Source organism: Panthera pardus, unplaced genomic scaffold, assembly GCF_024362965.1.
Source record: "Panthera pardus isolate Hobbes unplaced genomic scaffold, ASM2436296v1 HiC_scaffold_13, whole genome shotgun sequence".
NCBI lineage: Eukaryota > Metazoa > Chordata > Mammalia > Carnivora > Felidae > Panthera > Panthera pardus.
In genome coordinates, this window is record NW_026526688.1 from 41056567 (window position 1) to 41079167 (window position 22601).

The 22601-nt window shown below is 36.7% G+C and overlaps 1 protein-coding gene across 5 annotated transcripts in view; it reads left to right on the forward strand.

Annotated features, from left to right (window-relative positions):
* The window catches only part of KAT6A (lysine acetyltransferase 6A), a 114053-nt gene that overhangs the window by 78358 nt on the left and 13094 nt on the right, over positions 1 to 22601 (forward strand). For all 5 annotated transcript variants that reach the window (XM_053901020.1, XM_053901023.1, XM_053901024.1 and 2 more), the window contains exons 9-13: positions 8932 to 9047; positions 16745 to 16886; positions 18365 to 18526; positions 19592 to 19685; positions 21892 to 22123. In XM_053901020.1, coding sequence (XP_053756995.1) covers positions 8932 to 9047; positions 16745 to 16886; positions 18365 to 18526; positions 19592 to 19685; positions 21892 to 22123 — 746 coding nt within the window. The remainder of the gene's footprint in view (positions 1 to 8931; positions 9048 to 16744; positions 16887 to 18364; positions 18527 to 19591; positions 19686 to 21891; positions 22124 to 22601) is intronic.

Below are 22601 nucleotides of genomic sequence, written 5' to 3' on the forward strand. Positions count from 1 at the left end.
CTGGTGTGATCTGAGATGATTACAGAAGAAACAGGCTTAAAGGATGATTCAGATTTAGGTAAATGGAGAGAATGAGGGCTTCCCAGGTAGAGTAACCAGCATTAAGTTGAGCTTTGAGGAATTAATGACAACTGTAAATGCAAGAGACGTTGTGATTATTGGTCCCATGAAATCAACAAATACTTGTGGGCCTAATATGTGCAACTCACATTGTGGAGTTGATGTAGAAAACACAATAGCTGCTCATAAAGGTGTCACAATACAGGCAGTCCTTGCTTTGCACGTCACTGTGTTAATGGAAACATGTGCCTATTAGAATCGTGTCCATTCTTTTTTTTTTTTCATTTTTTTTAATTTTTATTTTTTTAAATTTTTTTTCAACTTTTTTAAATTTATTTTTGGGACAGAGAGAGAGACAGAGCATGAACGGGGGAGGGGCAGAGAGAGAGGGAGACACAGAATCGGAAACAGGCTCCACGCTCCGAGCCATCAGCCCAGAGCCTGACGCGGGGCTCGAACTCACGGACCGCGAGATCGTGACCTGGCTAAAGTCGGACGCTTAACCGACTGCGCCACCCAGGCGCCCCTAATCGTGTCCATTCTTTATACATTGCTGTGGTGACTGATATTTGATCTCAGTTTAGGTATTCTTATGTTTCAGTTAACATGGCACCGTGTAAAGTAAGAACTGCTTGTGGTTTAGTTTAATACGTAAAACAGTGAACTTTTGTTGGGCATTGGTAAGAAATATATTGAATTAGTAGTATAGGGCTGAAATTTGGAGGGCTTTAAAAGCTAGAAAGAGGACATTTGTCTTGGCATGCCAGGATTTTAAGGTAACCCCATGACTGCTTTTTTGTTGTTAAAATGATTTCTCTTTGGTACTGGTGAAATTAGAGATGAGGAGTGGGAGATTGTTTTAGTGTCTTAAGCCATTTGTTAAGTTACATATTAAAGGCTAGTTAATTGTATTTTGAGTTCATTCATTTGACAGTTTAGCACGGTTTTATTGAGTATTTATTAAGATCCTGGTTAAGAGCCTAGGTATTAGAGATAGCCTGAACAGATCCAAATCCTACCTCTACTAAGTGACCTTGGTCAAACAAGTTACTTAATAGGTTTGTTGAAAGGATTAATTGAGTTGATATTTGCAAAGTGCTTAGCATGCCATTCACGTAGTGAGCACTAAATAAATGTGAGCTTCTGCTAGTTATCTTAGTGGTAAGTGCTAGAAATACTTAGATAAATAGGAAATGTGTCCCTGTTCTCCAGTTGAAGAGTCCTTTATAAATAAAGCCATGTGGTTAGTAATAGTATCCTTTTACTGTGTGTCAGGTACTACATTCAACGTCATATATAAATTTTGTCATTTAGTTCAACCTTGTTACTTGTTCCTGTTTTACAGATGAAGGAACTGAAGCTTTAGAAGGATTGTCTTACCTAGAATTATATAGTTGTTGGTATCAGAGTCAATATTTGAACCCACAGTCTGACTTCTGATCCATAACTCTTAATTTCTAGTTCATGGTCTGCTACCATAGAGATAGGCATAAGATGAAATGAGAATGAACAGGAAGGCATCTGTCTAGGGATGTTAGGGCAGCCTTCATAGAAGAGGTGCTATTTGAGCAGGCTGTTGAGGGAATGAGTAAGAATTTACTATTGGGCAAAAGGAGGAAAGCATTTCAAAAAGAACAATTTGAGTGTGAGAAAGCATATTGAACCCTTGGAGCTGCATGTAGCTTGTTTGGCTGAAGTTCAAGTAAGAGATGAGATTGAAATGGTAAGGACAGACCAGATCACAAAGTTCCCATGGTCCTTGTGAAAAAGTTTGCACTTTCTTTTTTAGTTACAGTAGCTCTTTAAAGTAGCTAAATAGCTCTTGAATTGAAGACTTTTTAAAAAGAGTGACATGATTGTATTTGCTTTTAGAAACTCAACTTTAGTGATTTGGTAAGCATTGGATTGACGAAGACCTGGACAAGGACATCTACCAGTCTGATGATTACAGTAGTCAGAACGAGAAGTGACTAGGACTGAATGAAGGTGGAGGAGATACAGTAGCAGAGATTTTGAGAAAGATTTAGGATAGAATGCGAAAAATATGGTGTTGGGAGTTGGGGTTGAAGGAGAGGGCAGAACCAAGTAAGCCATTGTAAGGACTATCGCTTTTATTTTGAGTTAGGTAGGAACTCTTGGAGGACTTTGAGTAGAAGAGTGACATAGGTTTTAAAGGATTACTCTGGCTTCTGTGTAGAATGAGGGGAAAATACAGACTGTGAGAACTTAGGAGGCTATTAGAATTATCCAAGTAAGAGATACAGTGGTTTGTATCATAGTGGTAGTGGTAGAATTGGAATTCTGATTATGTTTTGAAGGTGGTAGACCATTAGATATGCTGATGGATTGGATGGTTATGAAAACCAGGAATCAAGGATGATGCTAGAGCACAGTTGGAGGAAGGAGTTGCTGTTTGCTGAAATGTAGAAGAATACCGGAGGAACAGGTTTGAGGGGGGAAAAGATCAGGAGTTTGATTTTGAGCGCATTAAACTTGAGCACATTCAGGAGAGGAGATATCAAGTCGACAGTGGGATAGTACATGTCTGGAACTCAAAGTGCAGGTCTGGACTGAAAATTTAAATCCAGGACTTGTTAGCAAGTTGGTGGTACTTAAAGAAATGAGGCTAGATGAGGTCACCAAAGAAAAGGAGAGACCTTTGAGAAGTCCCTTTTTAGAGATTGGAGAAACTGTGAATGGCTAGGGAAGGAGGAAAAAACTTGGAGATATTGGTTCCTTACAAGCCAATTGAAACAAAATGTTTCAAGAAGGAAGGAATGGAAAATTATGCGGATAGGTCTGAGGACTGAAAATTGACCATCAGATTTAGTAACATGGAGGTAATCTTGAGAAAGTTTCCATAGTGAGGGAAGGGGAAGATGAAAATATAATTGGAACTGGTTTGAGAAAGAAAAGAGAAATTGGTTATAGAAGTAATATGGGGCTACTATTTTGAGGTGGTTTGCAATGGAGGGGAACAGAGGAGAATATTTGGGTGAAGATGTGAGGGCAAAAGAAGGTATCCATTTTTTTTTTTTTTTAATATGGGAGAAATAGCAGTAGTTTTTATGCTGATAGGAATGATCTAGTGGATAGAAATCTGATGATGCAAAAGAGGGAAGGGAAGATTGTTGGAATGTAAGAGAGGATGTCATCTAATGCACAGGTGAAAGCGTTGGCTTTAGATGGGAGCATAGACCATCTAGACATAATATTAAGGAAAGGTAGGCTATGTGGGCACAGAGGGTAGACATACAGATGTGGCCTTGGAAAGCTTTGGAAGTTCTCTTTTGATTGCTTCTTAGTTTTCTAGTGTAGTAGAAAGCAAAGGCATTGATTGACAGTGAAAATGGGGTAAGAGGTGTGTTGGAGGCTTAAAGAGATAGGAGAAAGTATAAAAGAATTTTTTAGGAGAATTGAGAGAGTGAATGGAGTTAGAGAACCATCAAGGGCCCGTTTGAGGTCAGTAGTTAAGAATTACAAATTACAAGTTAAGGGGCGCCTGGGTGGCTCGGTCAGTTAAGCAACTGACTTCGGCTCGGGTCATGATCTCCCAGTTTGTGAGTTCGAGCCCTGAGTCAGGCTCTGTGCTGACAGCTCAGAGCCTGGAGCCTGCTTCAGATTCTTGTGTCTCCCTCTCTCTCTCAGCTCCTCCTCCACTCGTGCTCTCTCTCTTTCAAAAATAAACATTAAAAAAATTAAAAAAAAAAAGGATTACAAATTCAGGGGTGGCTGGGTGGCTCAGTTGGTTAGGCGTCCAGCTTAGGCCCACATCATGATCTTGTGGTCTGTGGGTTCGAGCCCCGCATCAGGTTCTATGCTGACAGCTCAGAGCCTGGAGCCTGCTTCCTGTTCTTTGTTTTCCTCTCTCTCTCTGCCACTTCCCCGCTCACAGATTCTGTCTCTCTTTCTCTTTCGTAAGTAAATAAACATTAAAAAATTTTTTTGTTTAAATTACAATTTGAGTCTAGTCAGCATGGGTTCTGTGTTTTTCTCTGACCATATCCAGATGTTGGATTATGTGGAGAACTGAATTTAACGAGAGTTGAGATTTTGTTGTTGAATTGGGAGAATATCAGGGAAGTTAAGGATATATGTAGGCAAAGATGAAGTATAGTAAAAGACCTTGGAATTTAAGCTGGATAAAGAGAAGGAGGGCATATGGAGAGTGAAAAACTGGTAGATCATTGGATTATAGGTCCTGTGGAAAGAAAGGGTAAGAGGGTTAAAGACAAAATCCTAGATTTTAATCAGTATTTAATGGTAAAGCAAAGGAGATGTCTGAGTGTAGACGAACAAAAGAGACATAGGAGAAGAAAGAGACAGAAGTAGCCTGGAATCACATCTACAATTCTGAGATCTGGAATCCTGAAAACTTAACAAAAAATTGCTGTGGCAATACATTGTTGTACAACCATCACCATCATCAGTCTCCAGAATTTGTCTTCCCAGACTGAAACTCTGTACCCAATATACCATAATTTCCCATTCCTCCTTTGCCCATCCTCTGGCAATCACTATTCTACTTTGTGATTTTGAATTTACTGTAGGTAGGTCTCAGTGGAATCATAAAATATTTGTCCCTTTCTGGCTTATTTTACTTCGCATAACTTCTGTAAGGTTCATCCATGTTGTAGCATGTGTCAAAATTCCCTTACCAGAATTTATATATATATCACTTGATATATGTATATACCATGAACGTTTATGCATTCATCTGATGGACACTTGAATTCCTTTTACCTTTTGGCTGTTGTGAATAATGCTGCTGTGAACATGGGTGGACAAATACCTGTTGAGTCTCTGCTTTCAATTCTTTTATATATTGCTGGTTCACACAAAAATTCTGTTTAATTTTTTTTGAGGAACTGCCATACTGTTTTCCACAGTGCCTGCATCATTTTACATTTCCACCAGCACTGCTCAAGAGTTCTAGTTTTTCCACACCCTCTCCAACATTTGTTATTTTGTTTTTGTTTTGTTTTTTTGATAATATCCATTGTAGTAGGTGTGAAGTGGTATATCTCAAATGCATTTGCATTTCTCTAATGATAGTGATTTTGAGCATCTTTTCATGTGCTTACTGGCCATCTGTATATCTTCTTTGGAGAATGGAAAAAATTATAATTCATTTTGCAGTAAGATCTCATTTACCTAAACAGAACTGTTGGCAAAACGTGGTGTTAACTGACATGAAACTATACATATTCTTTACTTACCCCATTTAATGTGAATATTTCCTATGCTTTGCTAAAGAAATACTAGTTTGGGGGCGCCTGGGTGGCTCGGTTGGTTAAGCGTCCGACTTCGGCTCAGGTCATGATCTCACGGTCCGTGAGTTCGAGCCCCGCGTCGGGCTCTGTGCTGACAGCTCAGAGCCTGGAGCCTGTTTCAGATTCTGTGTCTCCCTCTCTCTCTCTGCCCCTCCCCTGTTCATGCTCTGTCTCTCTCTGTCTCAAAAATAAACAAACATTAAAAAAAATTAAAAAAAAAAAAAAAAAGAAATACTAGTTTGTCTGATTATGGAGTGTTGCCCCAAATCCTACTGGGATTTCAGATACATATGTAATACTTCTCTAACATTGGAAAAATTCAAGATTCCAAAGCACATTCTGTGCCAAGGGTTTTGGATAAGAGTCTGTGAACTTGTAGCTTCACTTCTTTGGAAAACTAAATTCCCGTTCTAAAAACCATACACAGAACTTTTGGAATTCAGAACATTAATTAATTGAGGGTAGTGCATCCTTTGTATCTCACCCCTCCCATTTTGTTCTTTTCTGTCTTTATTCTTCACTGTTGATGCTGCTTTCCTGAAGTTTTTTGCCTCTTAACTTCTCTGAGCCTTTTTCCCCATCTATGAAGTGGACATATTGTTTTCGACTTTGAGGAACAGATTGTGGGGATTAAATGAGATAAACAATATAAGGCATAGAGTCTGGCATAGTATCTGCTCCACAAATGCCGATTCTCTTTATTCTCTTTTTTCATGCTGTCTCCATTTGGGAGCGTGTGAACTCATCCTTACATATCTCTTTCATCATGCAACTTCTGATCCCTAATGAACAGAATTATTTTTTATTACAGTGTTTCTATAGGAAAATGTTCAGATACTAGAAGACATCTCTTTTCTCTACACTTCATATTCTGATACTAATAATAAGGGTATAGTCTTACCCTCTATTCCCACTTCAAAATGCCATTTTCCCGTGAGGAATGGAAAGGGTAGGCCAAGGGGGAGCTATCTAATGGAAGGCAAGAGGAAGGGAGCAGAACTGTGTCTAGATCAGTTGTAGATCAGTTGTAATCTTCATGTTTGTACCAATCTGGACTTGGAGGGGACTCTGGAAGAGTTGCTTCTATACATTGGAAATTGGAATTAGATCAGCCATTTAGTGGAGGTGGAGTTTTTGCAGAACAGCAACTTTTCTTATAAACTCCTACTAATAAAAGTTTTATTATCTAGAATAGGCATATGTAAAGTTATCTTTTGGTTTAACCCAATTATTAGTGCATTCAGTGCCCCCCGCCCCTTGCTTTCTTATATTGAAAGCTCCATTCTGGCCAGGAATGTATGTCATCCTTTCAAGATGTTGGCATATTCAAATGAAAAGGAGGCACAGAGTGTGGCAGAATTCTAGTTAAAAGTTTTAAATATTATTTTTGTGCTCTACTGCTTTGGAAACCTTCATGTTTAATGAGAGAGTATTTGGCTGAAATTTAAAAATAAAATGACCTAGGAGAAGTGATGTTGTAATTTAGATCGGGCAGTCTGATTTTGGCAAGGACTGGGTTAACGAGTGGTTTGGATGCACCTGTTGCTTCCTCACCGCAGAGAGCCTTTGTTAACTTACCTTAGTGAATGGAAACACAGCAACACACTGGCTCTTGAGGCTTTCACAAGGGAGTTAGAGATGGTGGTGGAGGACAGAGGTGGATGAGCGCATGTGCCAGACATTTCGCAGTGCAAAAAGGTGAGGATAGGTAAAGGCAGTGGGGGAAATCTGCTGTGAATCTAGTTCTTCACAGACTCTCTTAGTTGCGGTGATGTGCAAACAGTTATACTGGAACTGGATATCCACTTTCACATCGGGCATCCGCCTGGAGGAGCGACGGGCAGCTGATGGGAAAGCCCTTAAAGAACAGGCAGTGCTGTGGCAGGTGCATCTTCTTCAACTTTTGTGCTTTCTATTTGATCAGGAAGTTAGATTTGTTTTCTGATACTTGGTCATTCTGATATGTTCTATCCTATTGTTCTTATTGTTTTGAGCCTTGAAGATAGGTTAAAAGTTGCTACTTTATGAATTATAATACTTGATTCTGGAATGTAGTTTAAAGAACAGTGTTTTTAAAGGCTTTTTACAAAGTTCTATTTTGGTTTTGAGAAATGAAAAAAATCTAATTTTAACCCTGTCTTGTATTTGGTTTTAATGGTTTTTGCATTTGGGAGAGTCCCAGTATTCCTTGGCATCATAACACAATTGATCCAACTAATAGATGTTTGTCTTTGTTTTGAGATGTCTGAGGAAGAGGTTGAGGTTTCTCACCTGGCTGTACTCCAGTATGAAACCGGAGATAAGTCCCTTGGCCTTTTTATAAAAGGGAATGGTTAGAAAGGCCAGGGAGAGTTCTCATGAGTTGTAGTGAAGAGGCTTCTTCCTTAAATGAATTTACATAAATAGAAAATACCTGGTCTCTTTAATTTTGTTAGAAAGTGTGTGTGTGTGTGTGTGTGTGTGTGTGTGTGTGTGTGTGTGTGTCTGTCTGTCTGTCTGTCTGTCTATGGTCTTCAGTGAGACTCTTAGTATATTATCTCTGGTTTTTAAAGCATAAAATTGAAGGATAATATTGTTTATTCTTTTGATGAAGAGTTATTAATACTGAATTAGGCTAAATTCTAACTGTTTTTCTTAAGTCAGTGTTCATGTTAAATCTTAAAAATGAGTGTTTACAGAGTATTCATGATAAATGTACATATAGTGCATATATATTATATACCTAATACACTCACCTATGTGTATATATATATGAATCTATTCCTGTATTGGTTGTAGAGCAAATCAAATTGCTCTTGAATTTAAGGTTTTAAAACTTGATCTTTGTGCTTGTCAGTAATGTATTTAAATTGCTGGTGTGGACATCATAAAGGCTTTACAAATTACTCTTCTTTTAGATAGTATAGTTCAGGTTATTGCAGGGATGGGGGGGCATCGAGATTGTTTTCATTATAAACAGAAGGCAGATAAAAGGGATAACAGTATGTGTATAACAGTATTTTTTTCCCTTTGGTTTAAATCTATAAAGAGCTACTAATGAAGGGAATTTTAGTGTAAAATGAATGGACTCTTTTGATACTTGTTTTGTCATATTCTTCTAATACTATCTACTTTCCCAAACCAGAAAGTCATTCTTTTCTCTGTGTGCATACATGTTTAGTAGGTCGTTTCTGTTGTCAGGTGAGGGAGGCACTGTATGTATGACGTGGGCGAGTGTACAGAGCTCCCTCTTCCTCCTTGTTAAAAATTGTGCTCTATCTTCTATCCCCAAATGCCAGCAGTTTCTCTTTAATAACTCAGTCATTAAGGGAGTAAATTTAAATGCAGAAAATATTAGCAGTATTATTAAATATGGAATATGCAATGAGACCAACTGCATTTGGTTCTAAAAGATTTATTAGCATTTTTGTTCTTCATTAAAGTACCCTGTTTACAAAGAATAAGACAGCTTATTTCAAAACTTGTTAGCTTATTTCTGGCTTTTTTTGTTCTTCTGTGGAATCCTAAGAAGATGTTTAGTTTCAAATTTTTTTTTTTTATATCTATCTCAGTGTATTTAATTTAGCTAACTTTTGTGATGTATTTTTTGACTGCACAGAAAGTTGGAGTGACTGGTCCCCCTGATCCACAAGTTCGCTGTCCCTCTGTCATTGAGTTTGGGAAGTATGAAATTCACACCTGGTACTCCTCCCCATATCCTCAAGAATACTCAAGGTATGTTTTGAGAGACCCTTTACCTTTTGTTTTTAGATTCATAGAACTCCCAACACTAGATCTTGAGGACATTTTAGTCTGGCTCATCTTTACATATTTGAGGAAACTGGTGGCTTTTAAATGTCCATAGTAACAGGATATTTTGGCAGCCACTTAAACCCAGTTGGCTTTAGATTTTCTTTTTTCTTTTCTGTAACCTGTCCAAAGCTTTTATTTAAAGTTGGAAACCTGACGCATGGTCACAATGACAAGGGGAACATTTTTTCTTTAAGAGAAATTTGCCTTCATACTTCACACTAAGAATTGGAGAGAGATTCTTACAAGTTTCACTGCGTAGCCATTTATCTAAATTTTTATGATTTAACAAATCTAGTGAATGGTTTGTTTTCCCAGAAATACTTGGATAAATGGTATACAGTTATGTTACATGTAAATAGCTTGGGTTTCTTGACATTAAAAAGTCATCAGTCACCAGCTTTTTGGGATGAGGCAGCATGTTTAGTGAAGCCAAATTGGTTTCATGACTGAGTTCTGACATTCATAAGCTGTATAACCTTAGAAGTTACCCAACTAGTCTGTACCTCAGTTTCCTCATCTGCAGAATGGCGATAAAAATAGTATTTACCTCATAGAGTTTATTTTGAGCACTGAGTTAAAACATGTAAATCGCTTAGAAAATGATTAAGTGCTCAAAAATGTCAGATATTTTTTTTTTCCTTTAGGGTTGAAATTAAAAGAGTTGGAAAGTAAGATTTGGTCAAAAAATTAAACTTTGACATGTGACAGTTACATTAATGTTCTCTTTAATCTGTAAACTACTTATATCTCAAGTTTCTCATTTAGCAGAGTGTTGTGAGGAATAATAAGTGCTCTGTGAGTTAAACATATGTTCAGAGTACTCTCGTTATTCGGCTTTTTACCTGTCTGGTAACACTGCTAGTCTAAGACATTAGCAAAAATAATTATAACGACATTAATTTATTTAGTACTTTACAGTATACAGAGATCTTTAACATGGGTTATTACCAGAAGCTGGGAATAAGCCAGTATATTTGTTAAAAAACTAAAACTCAGTATTGTTTTTACTTTTTCTGTCCGTGTAATTTGATAGTTGGTTTCCAAACCTAAGCAGAAGTAGAAAAAAAATGAGTGAGAATGTTGCTATAGACATAGACCTCAGTGACAAAAAAAAAAAAAAAAAAGAAGAGAAAGCAAAACTTCAGGAAACTAACACACAAGTTTATAAAACAGCAACTGAGAGCCAATTATCGTAAGGTCAGTTAACCCCAAACACTATGTTAGATCTTTAAGGCAGCATTCTATTTATATCCTGGGATAACAACAATTAATATGAGTTTGTTAAAAGAACATTAAATTATATTTATTGGTGATTATGTATTTATATTTATATATGTTAAAAGAGGGCAGGAAATTCCTCAACTACCTACAGAGCTCAGGTACTCAAGGCAGTTCCTCAGGAGTTCTGGATAGCCAGAGAATTACAGGATCAATAAGAAATATGCTGAAGAATTAATTTCTTCATCAGGTTTAAAGTAAATTATTATTATAATTTATTTAGTGAGCTCTTTGCAAGCTATTCAAATCAAAAAAGCATGCTCAACTTAGGCAACAAAGTTTGTTCAACATGTGCATATATCAACTGTTCCACGGATTGTGGTATAGATAGACTGAAACCGTTGGCACCTTGACTCTTGTACTCAAGGGGAGGAGAGGAAATTGACTTAGAAATGGAACTAGAGGGCCAGCCTCAGCACACACTTTTAAGAGAATAATGAGAATGTAACCATGAAGTTGTTGTCTTCTGAGATATGAAAAGGTTTCATTAAAAATGTTGCTTTTTATTCTGATTAGATTGTCACTAGAACCTGATTTCTTAATAAGATTTGAGGGAATTGCTTATCAGCTTATTCTTAATAAGCATTGCAGGCAGAAAAATAAATAACCACTAAGTAGGAATCATAGCAGACGGCAGCAGTGTGATAAGAACTGTAAAATTTATCAACTTTCTTAAATAAAATTTTAGACATTTTCTGTACATTTCCTTATTCTTTGTGCCGTGTTCCAAGAAAATATTCTGTAGTTTAATAGGTTCTTTAGTAATTATGACTTTTTCTCTATTCATAATTATCTTAGTTACATTGAAAAAATTCATATATTGGGGTGCCTGGGTGGCTCAGTCAGTTAAGCGTCTGACTTCAGCTCAGGTCATGATCTCGTGGTTTGTGAGTTCGAGCCCTGCGTCGGGCTCTGTGCTGACAGCTCAGAGCCTAGAGCCTGCTTCGGATTCTGTGTCTCCCTCTCTTTCTGTCCCTCCCCTGCTCATGCTCTTTCTGTCTCAAAAATAAATAAAACATTTAAAAAAAAAAAAAAAGAAAAAACCATATGTCTAATTTAAACGAGTTTAGGCTTGTTTTACTTCTGAGTTCTATTAAAATTGAGTTGGCTAAAATGTTTAGAACTCTTAATGTTTTCCAAATAATAAACTTATATCCTTATTTTGTTAATGACTATTTACTATTCTTTGCCAAATTCGAAGTTATTTTTTTGTTGTTACAGGTTTTAAGGACTTTTTTAAAAATTCAAAATCCCAAAGCATGCAAAAACAGAACAATTGGGGCAAATGAAAAAGAAAAGATCTCAGTGTACTTGTGTGGGTCAGTCGGTTAAGCGTCTGACTCTTGGTTTCAGCTCAGGTCATGCTTTCACAGTTTGTGGGTTTGAGCCCCACGTCGGGCTCTGCGCTGATGGTGTGGAACCTGCTTGGGGTTCTCTCTCTCTCTTGCTCTCTCTCTTTCTCTCCCAAAATAAGTAAATAAACTTAAAAAAAAAGAATCCCAAAAGGATATTCTTTTGGGAAGTGGGATTATGCGTTATTTCCCATAATATCCAGATATTTGTGTGTGCATTGTATATGAAGTAATCTTACATCCCTGACTTAAAAAAAAGCAAAACAAAACAAAATCAACAACAGTGAAGCAGTAATGCTACTTTATGTGGAGCAGTATGATTAAGTCTTAGACATTGAATAGTATAAACCAGAGTTTTAACCCTAAGTTTCTCCAACAGGGCTGTGTGATGCTCATACATGGCAGACAGGTTCATAGAGAGCCCCACTCTGCCAATAAAACATGACATGGATGGGCTGAAGGCAAGAGTAACTGTGATCATGGGATATCCTCTACTCCCGAGTTGTTTAGAACTTAACTTTATAATAACGTTTTTACAGTAAGATCATTAAAATCCTAAAGGATGGGTTCTATATAACTGAGTAGCTTAGGAAGTTTCCTCTCCCTTTTGATCCTGTTCCTGACTTGATTTGATGCATAGATTATGTACAGCCTCAGTTACTAAAGACCAACATCCTTAGGGTCTTTGGATGACTGTTAAATGATGAAGTAAAATGAATGAAAGGAGAATAAAATTATTCATAGTCTTAATCATAAATTAATAGTATCTTTAGTTATCATCATTGAGCATGGTACTGGACTAAATATCTCTGGAATAATTCTGTATAGAGGTGGATATTACTCTCTTCATTTTCCAGACCAGGGCCCAGTAAACATACTCAAGACCATGCAGTTTCCAAGTAGCAGGACCAGGATTTAATCTCACTTTTCTCTTACCACATAGCCATAGCTTTTAAGCACTGAGCTTGCCCTGCTCCATATAGCATCTGTGTGTCTATCTTGATCTCACATAGCTTGTACCATAATCTTTTATTTAAGTAATATTTGATAGAATTTGTATTAAAATTTTACTACAGGTGGACCTCTTATAATGGTCACACAAATTGCTACTATCTTGGGCAATGTTCAGAAGCTAAGAAGATACTGTAGGAATTCCTGGGAAGAGTATTTGTGTCATCTTAGAAGTAAGGGAAGCAATGCTTCTAAAGCACACATAGCTGCAGCCTAGTCCTGACTTCACAGGTGAGGGTGTCAGCAGAGTGGCTGATTTAGAATAAACTTTAGGGATGGAGGCTACATCCCATGATGCAGTTGATCTAGGCAACCATACACCTATTTGATAGTCAAGGACTAGGGCTGTCAGGAAGACAATGACAAAAAGCAGCAGCCATCTTTAGGGCTAAGAGTATTCATACTCTATGACTATACTTCATTTGATGTGATCTCATGTTCTTCCTATATGATCTATTTTTTCAACAAGGAAACTTCAGCCATTTGTACTGTTAAAACTCCTGGAAAAACAAAATGTTTTATTATCAGATGATTCCCTTTAGACTAATAGTGTCATTCCAGTGGGCTTGATTATAATAAAGTAAGAGGCTTTTAAAATGTTTTCAGCAAGAGCTGAATTGGAGTAAAGTAGATTATGATATTCGCTTTTACTTTGTTATTTTTCAAATACTAAGATTTGCTAAAGTTTTTTTTTTTTTTTTTTAATCAAGAAAATGTCATACATCTTGCTATTCCAAGGAAATAGCATGAACTTAAAATTCACCAGATAAGACTTGGCAGTAATTTTCTTATAGGTTTCATTGCTTCCTGTGTTTTCTTGAACAACTTGCTTACTACAAGAACTTTAAAAATTAGACCTTCTTTCATAGGCCTTAGGAAATAAGCTGTACTTTATTTTCATGTCTTTGTACCAAGACGTAAAAGTTAAATTGGATGCTTTTAAAGTTGGCATTTATCTTTAGCATAATCTAGAAATTTTAGTTGTCTGTCACTCCTCTCTCCCTTCCTTTTTTCCCAGGATTTTATCTATGTTTCTCAGATTCACATTGTAGGGAAAATTTAGTTGTAATATTTAGCTCTCAAAGTGAAACTGTGTTCATGGATTCTTCTATGTCTTCATGTTGCAGCAAGTTAAAACTGCTCATTGAGAATTTAGCACAGGTAAATAAAGGTAAGCAGTAGAGTAGTTGGAGGGAGGAGGATGCCTTTAATTACATAGGGAGAATTACCTTCCACCTTCCTTTTTAAGAAGAAATTATTCAAAATCCACATATTCAGTAAAACAATCTGGCAGTTGTGGGTCAGCTCTGAGACTCAGGATATCTAGTGCCCACATTAATGATGAAGTTAATAATTGCGGCCATTTCCTTTTGTGATTTTTTTTTTTTTTTTTTTTTTAGTTCTGGTTGGTAAGGAAGGAAAAAGCTCAGGGCGCCGGGGTTCCTCAGTCCGTTAAGCAACAACTCTTGATGATCTCATGGTCATGATCTCATGATTTGTGAGATCGAGTCCTGCATTGGGCTCTGTGCTGACAACATGAAGCCTGCTTGGGATTCTATCACTCCCTCTCTCTCTGCCCTTCCCCTCTCTTGCTCTTTCTCTCAAAATAAACGTTAAAAAAAGGGGGGAGGGGGAAGCCATCTATCTCACTGCCCTTCCTTCTCTGAGTAGTGGAATTTGAAGCAACATGCAAAGGAAATAAGCACAGTTGCCTAGGAAACCTTTCTTTTTCATGCCCTTGGTTCCTGTTTCTTGACTTCAGTTTATGATGTCATTTATTATTTGTTTTACTCAGTACCTTATTTTGGAATGACTTTTGTATTAATGATAGAATTTCGAGTTGTATTGGTCTGTCTAATATGAGAGATGTTGAAAAACAGTATTAGATATTGTAGACACTTAGAAATATTATACTGAAATAGTTCCCTCGAAGCTTTTAGCGCACTGACTGGCAGTTTTCACCCTTATTTGAGCATGAAACACTTATTACATACAGGACTAGTGTTTCCATAAATACACCTTGGCAAAGGCCTTGGTTGAATGTTAGATGTTTTCAGATAAAGTATAATTAAGTTTTAAAAGTGGCCTCCTGGGGCACCTGGGTGGCTCAGTCCATTAAGTGGCCAACTTCAGCTCAGGTCATGATGTCACAGTTAGTGGGTTCAAGCCCCTCATCGGGCTCTGTGCTGACAGTGCAGAGCCTGGAGCATGCTTTAGATACTGTGTCTCCCTCTCCCCCTGCCCCTCCCTAACTCGTGCTCTCTCTGTCTCTCAAAAAATGAATGGAAAAAAAAGTCTGTCTTCTCAAAAAAATGAATGAAAAAAAAAAAACGTTAAAAAATGTGGCTTCCAGAGTGGTACTTGAAAAAGTAGTGTGGTCTTGACACTTTAACAAGTTAGACCTTTTGTGTGTTAATCTTTTCTTTAATTCCATTGTAATCTTTTTAAAGCATAGCTGTCCAAACTGATAGCAACTAAATTAATGAGGTTTATTAAAATTTCCTTCAGCCTCAATACTTACTTATTTGAGAGACAAATTTATTTGGATTATATATTTTGTCATCATATCCAGTATTTTTGTGTATGTAGTTTTTAAAGATAGTATCAGATCTCCGATTACCAAGGCATGACCAGTTCTGGACACACACAGTTCAGGATGCAGGGAAGTCTCTGTGCTGAGGATAAATGAAGTGTGTATTTTATAATAGAAGAGCCATGTGGTCTTCTGGATTAGACTAAAACCAGGTATAAATTTTAATTAGGTTATATTCCTTCTTACGAACTAATCCAGTCACTTTCTTGCCTAGCTCCTCATAAAAGGAACATTGTAAAGAAGAAGTCCTGTTAAATTATTGCTAAAATAGCAATACTGTTGTATAAATACAAATTAATACTAGAATATCTGAAAGATTAATTTGAACTTTTATTTCACTTGTTGAATAATAGACTTTTAAGTTACAGGATGTAATGTGATATTTAACCAGAGGAAAAGCCAGAATTTCAGGGGTTTCATAAGGAAGGAGGTAGTGCAGTATGTCCTAACTTGAAAAAACATATTCATTATTATAATTTTATACTTAAAAAGATAATATAAAATCTGCTTTTATAGTACCCACCCTATATCCATTTTACTCAGCACTCTGTCCCTAGTGCATTTAGCACAAGGCCTAACACACTGTAGTATAGTTGACCCTTGAACAGCACTACAGTTAGGGGCCCCAACCTGTGCAGTCAGAAATTCATGTATAACCTTTGTCTCCCCCAAAACTTAACTAGTACTAATAGCTTCCTGTTGACCAAAAGCCTTACCAATAGTATAAACAGTCAATTGACACATAATTTGTATTAAATGCCCCATATATTATATTCTTACAATAAAAATAAAGTAAGCTAGACAGAAGAAAATGTTAAGAAAATCATAAAATACATTTACAGTACTGTACTGTATTTACCAAGAAAAATCCACTTATAAGTGGACCCATGCAGTTCAAACCCATGTTGTTCAGAGATCAGTGGTATTTAACAAATGTGTATTTTCTTGGGAAAAAAAAAAAAAGAATGATCAAATAAAGAACCAAAGAAAATATATAGCTTGACAAAATCTTCTTATTGGTGTGTTTTGAAGGTAGACTTTATTTTCTACTTATTAGAGATTATCAAGGAGGGGAGAATATGAGATTTTCATTGTCTGCCAGGTGGGTAGCTTTTAAGACGACTAGGAATTACTAGTCTGATAGGAAGAGCACTGAATCTCGGGTATCTTCTCACCCTTGCCCTCCTGCTATTAATTAGTTGGATGCTATTAACCAAATTAATTTTGTCTTTAGTTTGTTTTCTGTCTTTCATTTGGTTAATGGGGATGATAAGACAGTCTCCACCTTTTTACTTGAATAGTAATGAGAGTCAAAAAAGAATAGCTGTGAAAGTTTACAGTCTTATAAAAAGTCCTGTCTTTCTTTGTTTAATTATTATTTACAGGCTGCCTAAATTATATCTTTGTGAATTCTGTCTAAAATACATGAAAAGTAGAACTATTCTCCAGCAGCACATGAAGAAATGTGGTTGGTTCCATCCTCCTGCCAATGAGATTTACAGAAAAAATAATATTTCTGTCTTTGAGGTAAAGTAGATGTTTTATAGTTGTCTTCCTATCATTTCAAATGCAGTACCACCTATACTGTATCTAATTGTAGTTGTCTTTTTTGCAATGTTATTTTACTGTTGTACTCACTCTTGAGTCTGATAATCCAGTTTATAGGAGAAGCAGAATTAGGCCAATCCAGATTGTACCGAGGTCACAATCTTGATCTCAGAATAAATTATTCTGTATTTCAGGATTCCATTTGATTATAAAATACCAAATGATTTTTTATGTTTAGATGTGATAAAATTGTGTCTTAGAATCTATGAAATAATGGTATTTAAATGAAAAATTTCTGTTGCCCCACTTAAAGGAATATTTGGTAGAGATATTTAATAACTGTAGTAAGTTGTATTTTGTAAAGTTATAAAAATATATATTTCTTACTTCATCAGGATGATATGACTTAGGCTATGTCCGTGATTTTGTGTTGTTGGTCATGGGGTTTTAGTTTCTAGATCCTCAGTTCATGGTTTTACTGCCAGGTATTAATTGAACACCTGCCATGTGCTCAGTTCTGTTAATTACTGTGATGATAGAATTTCAGATTGTGGGGATCACTCAGTCTCTAACTTTCTTGATTTTCCCTGCGCCTTCATTTTAGGTGAGAAGTAGTGGATCTCTTCACCCTCGGGGCGGGGGGAGGAATAAGGGTGTGGTCTACAATACCCAAGAGCAAAGTGCTTCTCGCCTTAAGCATATATTGGTGTATATTTTAAAAGAAGTAATATGAAATTACTTAAATTGTTGAGGTTTCTATCCTGAAATATTGATGTCTTAGGGTTTAATGTGGGTATCTGTTGGCATTTGTGTAAAAGAGCAAGCTCTCGAAGCTCCAGCAACCCAGGGGTGTGTCAGGAGAAATACACAGTGGTGCTCCTGATCTTGGCCATCCTGATTCCAAGAAATCTCTCATTTGCCAGGTTGCTACCTAGGGAACCTGCTTGGTTGATGCCTCTGGCAATAGTTAATACTCCTGAAAATAGCTTTATTTCGGGGCAAATCTGATTGTGGCAGCCAGACTGCATTGCTTTTGGATGCTGGCATAGAGTGGACTATAGTTATACCTTGTTTTACTTAACAAATGTATTTTAGAAGAGGCTGCTTTTAGATCTTTTGTTGAATTACTTTAAAAAATGAATCAAATCAGCTTGCTGTCTGAAGGATTACTGCAACCGATCTTGTTATAAAAGCAAAAAGTGCTGTTTTTAAAAGGGTCATCATCTCCTTGTCTAGCTATTCATACTTTGTTGAGATGCAGTATTTTATATATTTAGTTGTCTTACAACAGCAGGTATCGTAATTCTGCTGTTTCAGAGGATAGCTTCCAGGTTCTGATCACTGACAGCCCTCTTAGGCTGGACTGTGGATACTCACAGGTATTTGTAAGTAATGTGTATTATTGTTCTAGAACTAAAGAGCGACTTTACTGACCATTTTGTTCTATTATTTTCTAGGTTGATGGGAATGTGAGTACCATTTATTGTCAGAACCTGTGTCTCTTGGCAAAGTTGTTTCTTGACCACAAAACACTCTATTATGACGTGGAGCCATTTCTTTTTTATGTACTAACACAGAATGATGTCAAGGGCTGCCACCTTGTTGGCTACTTTTCTAAAGTAAGTATATCAGCTTAAAATATGTTTGAATTCACACGGAAATCTGAAGCAAACTTTGTCAGTTCTCACTAGAACACTACAAAGTGCAGCACCTTCTGGGCACCATCTAGCTTTTGGAAAGGAAAATAGAAGGAATATTCAGAAACTTACCAAAGGCTAGAAGGTATCTAGTAACATTCAACAGACTGTAGTCTCCTAGGAACATGAGCTGCCGGTTATACTCAAGAGGAAGAGTTTTAAAATGACTTCTATTCCCATGGTAATAATAGATAGAACTTGTGAAATAAACACAGTCATTACCTCTTTGAGCTCTTTCTCAGTTTAAGTCTGCTCTTCCTACTTTAAATTTGAAGCACAGAAATAAGAATAAGCCCTTTTTATTAACGGATGTTTTCTTCCCTTCCTATAGTCTTTCATTCTTTTGGGGTGAACAAAAGGTGTTTTTTTGTAGTCAAACAACGTAAAAGATGTACTTTTATTTAAGCTGGCCTATGGTAAAATCTAAGTATATGAAATGGCTAAGTGGAAAGTACCAGCTTTCTGTTGGCTATTTCAGAAGTTAAATATAATTTTATATATATTGCCTTATTTTTAAAAGTGTACACAACATTTTGGGGTTATTTTTGTAAAGTTAGGTACAACTAATGGGGAGATGGGACTGCCCTATGTAGCACCAGAGCAGGAAACAAAAGAATCCCTGAAATAGTTGATGAATTTTCCCATTTCTGGAGTGTCACATTGACCAATCATCTATAGCTTTGCAGATTGATTGGGACTGAGATTCCTCTGTTCATATTAGGCAATGACATACTGTTTTTGAGTTGCAGATGGTGTTGGATGGCATAATTTTATTTTATATTTTTATTCTCCTGGGATGGTTGCTTTGTGGGTAGTGACAATGACTTAACGTTGTCCTGTCTCCTCCCACTGGGGTATTTTTTCCTTGATGCATATGCTATTCTCAGAGGACTAGGGCTGTGGTTTTGACTGTTAGTCTTTGTTTCTTAATAATTAGCATTACTATTCAGTCTTACTAGCGTGTTGTTTTAAAACTTTCTTTACCAGGAAAAGCACTGCCAGCAGAAGTACAACGTTTCCTGCATAATGATTCTTCCCCAGTACCAGCGTAAGGGCTATGGCAGGTTTCTCATCGATTTCAGTAAGGATTATAATAATACCATTTCTCATTATCTCTTTTTGTGGGCCTTCCGTATATATTTTTAAAGATTTGCAGATGATTTATTGGTTGCTAGTATCTTCTGTTGTACTGCTGTATGGGACTTTAAAACCTAAAGTCATGAATTTTTTCTTTTTTCTTTTTTTTGGATTGGACATGAAATGTTTTTAAATAGCCTATACCGGAGGTGCCTGGGTGGCTCAGTCAGTTAAGCGTCCTACTTCAGCTCAAGTCATGATCTCATGGTTTGTGAGTTCAAGCCCCGTGCCGGGCTCTGTGCTGACAGCTCGGAGCCTGGAACCTACTTCGGGTTCTGTGTCATCCTTTCTCTCTGCTCCTCCCCTGCTCATGCTCTTTCTCTCCTACAAAAATAAACAAACATTCAAAAAAATAAAATAAAATAGCTTATACTGAATACTAACTTCTGTGTGATCTTTTGCAAATAGTTTTAATTTTCAACTGCTAACTTACAGTGGAACTTAGTTTTATGCTAATTCTAACAACAATACTAAACACATGTATAACTACTTAAATTAATACAGTAAAGTACAGGACTTGCCTTATTTTTGTTATTCAATTATCTGGGAAAGTGTATACATCATTTCTTACTTACAGACTCTACCTCGTGGTTAAAATATGCAGTGCACCTTTAAAAATCTTAAAAATAGGGCGCCTGGGTGGCGCAGTCGGTTAAGCGTCCGACTTCAGCCAGGTCACGATCTTGCGGTCCGTGAGTTCGAGCCCCGCGTCAGGCTCTGGGCTGATGGCTCGGAGCCTGGAGCCTGTTTCAGATTCTGTGTCTCCCTCTCTCTCTGCCCCTCCCCCGTTCATGCTCTGTCTCTCTCTGTCCCCAAAATAAATAAAAAACGTTGAAAAAAAAAATTTAAAAAAAAAAAGTCTTAAAAATAAATGATCTAGGAAATAATTTATAGGAAATATAGGAAATAATCTGACTTAAAAATGGAAAGGAACAGTTCTGAAAAAAGTCATCATGGAACATGTTGATAGTCTTGCTTAGAAAGTAAATATATGTTTACAATAAATTTTATATTGATTAATAAAATAGTGATTTTTGAGGGAATATTTTGATACGGTTTTTCTTCTAAGTATCAGATGGTTATATCACCAGTGGTAAGAAGTTAATTCTCAAGATGGACCAGCACAGCTTATTCCACTTGGCCTTAGACTGCACTTCTGACCATATTTTATTGGAAATATGCCACTGATTATTTTATATATTTTCTTGGCCTTTTTGGATTAGTAGTAGAGAGAGCAGCTTAGGTTATTTAATATCAATATATTGTGTTGAAATAGAACTCATGTTTGGATGTGTTATTCCATTACACAGCAAAGTTAGGGGAAAATTTGTTATATATTTGAGATAAACAATAGTCTAGGATTATTATACTAATTGTTTTCATTTGCTTTTCCTAATGTAACCTAATTTCCCACATTACCATTTATAGATTGCCTTTAATAAAGTTTCCTTTGATGACAAAAAAACTACATTTCTTCTGCCATCTCCATTTTTGATACTTCTTCTTAGAACTTATGCCTTTCTTTTCCTGATCTTGAGAGTCATGCTCTAGACAGGAGGACAAATGCCACCATACACTCACTGTGACAGCCCCACGCTGACATCCTTACTTATCAAGAATTAGGGTGACGGGTAATTGCAAAGAGAGCTTTGACTGAAGTGAGAAATTGTCATCTAATTCACTTGCAGAAGAATCATAATCTTAATAGATAGAATTATTTAAAAACTAAGGCATCCTTTTGTACTGTTCAATAGTTCAGGTATAGCTGTTGCCAGCTGGTGGTCCAGGTAAAACATGCAAGAGTGGTTCCCCTATAAAATAAAAAGCATTATTGCCTTAATCTTATGTAGCCTGTTAATATGAGGTTGTATGATTTTTTTTTTAAGTTTGAATATTTTAACAATGTGGTTTATAGCAAGTATAGACAAAGTAATGCTAACCTCATGTTCTCTCAGTATATATAAATTACATAATCTTCTGCAAATTTGTGTTGAAGTAATTTTTTAATTTTTTTTTTCTTGGAGGAATTTGCTTTTGAAATTATTATTTCCTGTACTACTTAGATTGGTTGTGGAAGAGGGGATTGTTATTTTGGTGAATTAGCCTATTTTAGGCTCACTGACATATTTGTGATTTGGTGGTTTCTTTAGGTTATTTGTTATCAAAGCGTGAAGGCCAAGCAGGGTCTCCAGAGAAACCATTATCCGATCTAGGTCGTCTTTCCTACATGGCTTATTGGAAAAGTGTAATATTGGAGTGCCTTTATCACCAAAATGACAAGCAAATCAGCATTAAGAAGTTAAGCAAGTTGACAGGTATCTGTCCTCAAGACATTACTTCCACACTCCACCACCTACGAATGCTGGACTTCCGTAGTGATCAGTGAGTATCACATCCCTTTGTTATACTTCTTTTTTTTTTTATTAAATTTTTTTTTTTTTAACGTTTATTTATTTTTGGGACAGAGAGAGACAGAGCATGAACGGGGGAGGGGCAGAGAGAGAGGGAGACACAGAATCGGAAGCAGGCTCCAGGCTCTGAGCCATCAGCCCAGAGTCCGACGCGGGGCTCAAACTCATGGACCGCAAGATCGTGACCTGAGCCGAAGTCGGACGCTTAACCAACTGAGCCACCCAGGCGCCCCCCTTTGTTATACTTTCAAAAGATAATCAGGTGGAAGTTTTTGGATCAGGCAGCCAAATATCAATGAAAGGGTATAAACTAATATAATAAACTAATACATTTGGTAATCCTGAGACGACATTTTCCTTTCTATGATCCTTGATACCGTTGACCTTAAACTTTTTTTAAATTGTTTTTTCTGGTCTTTCTTCTAACTTTTGGACATAAGCTACTGAAT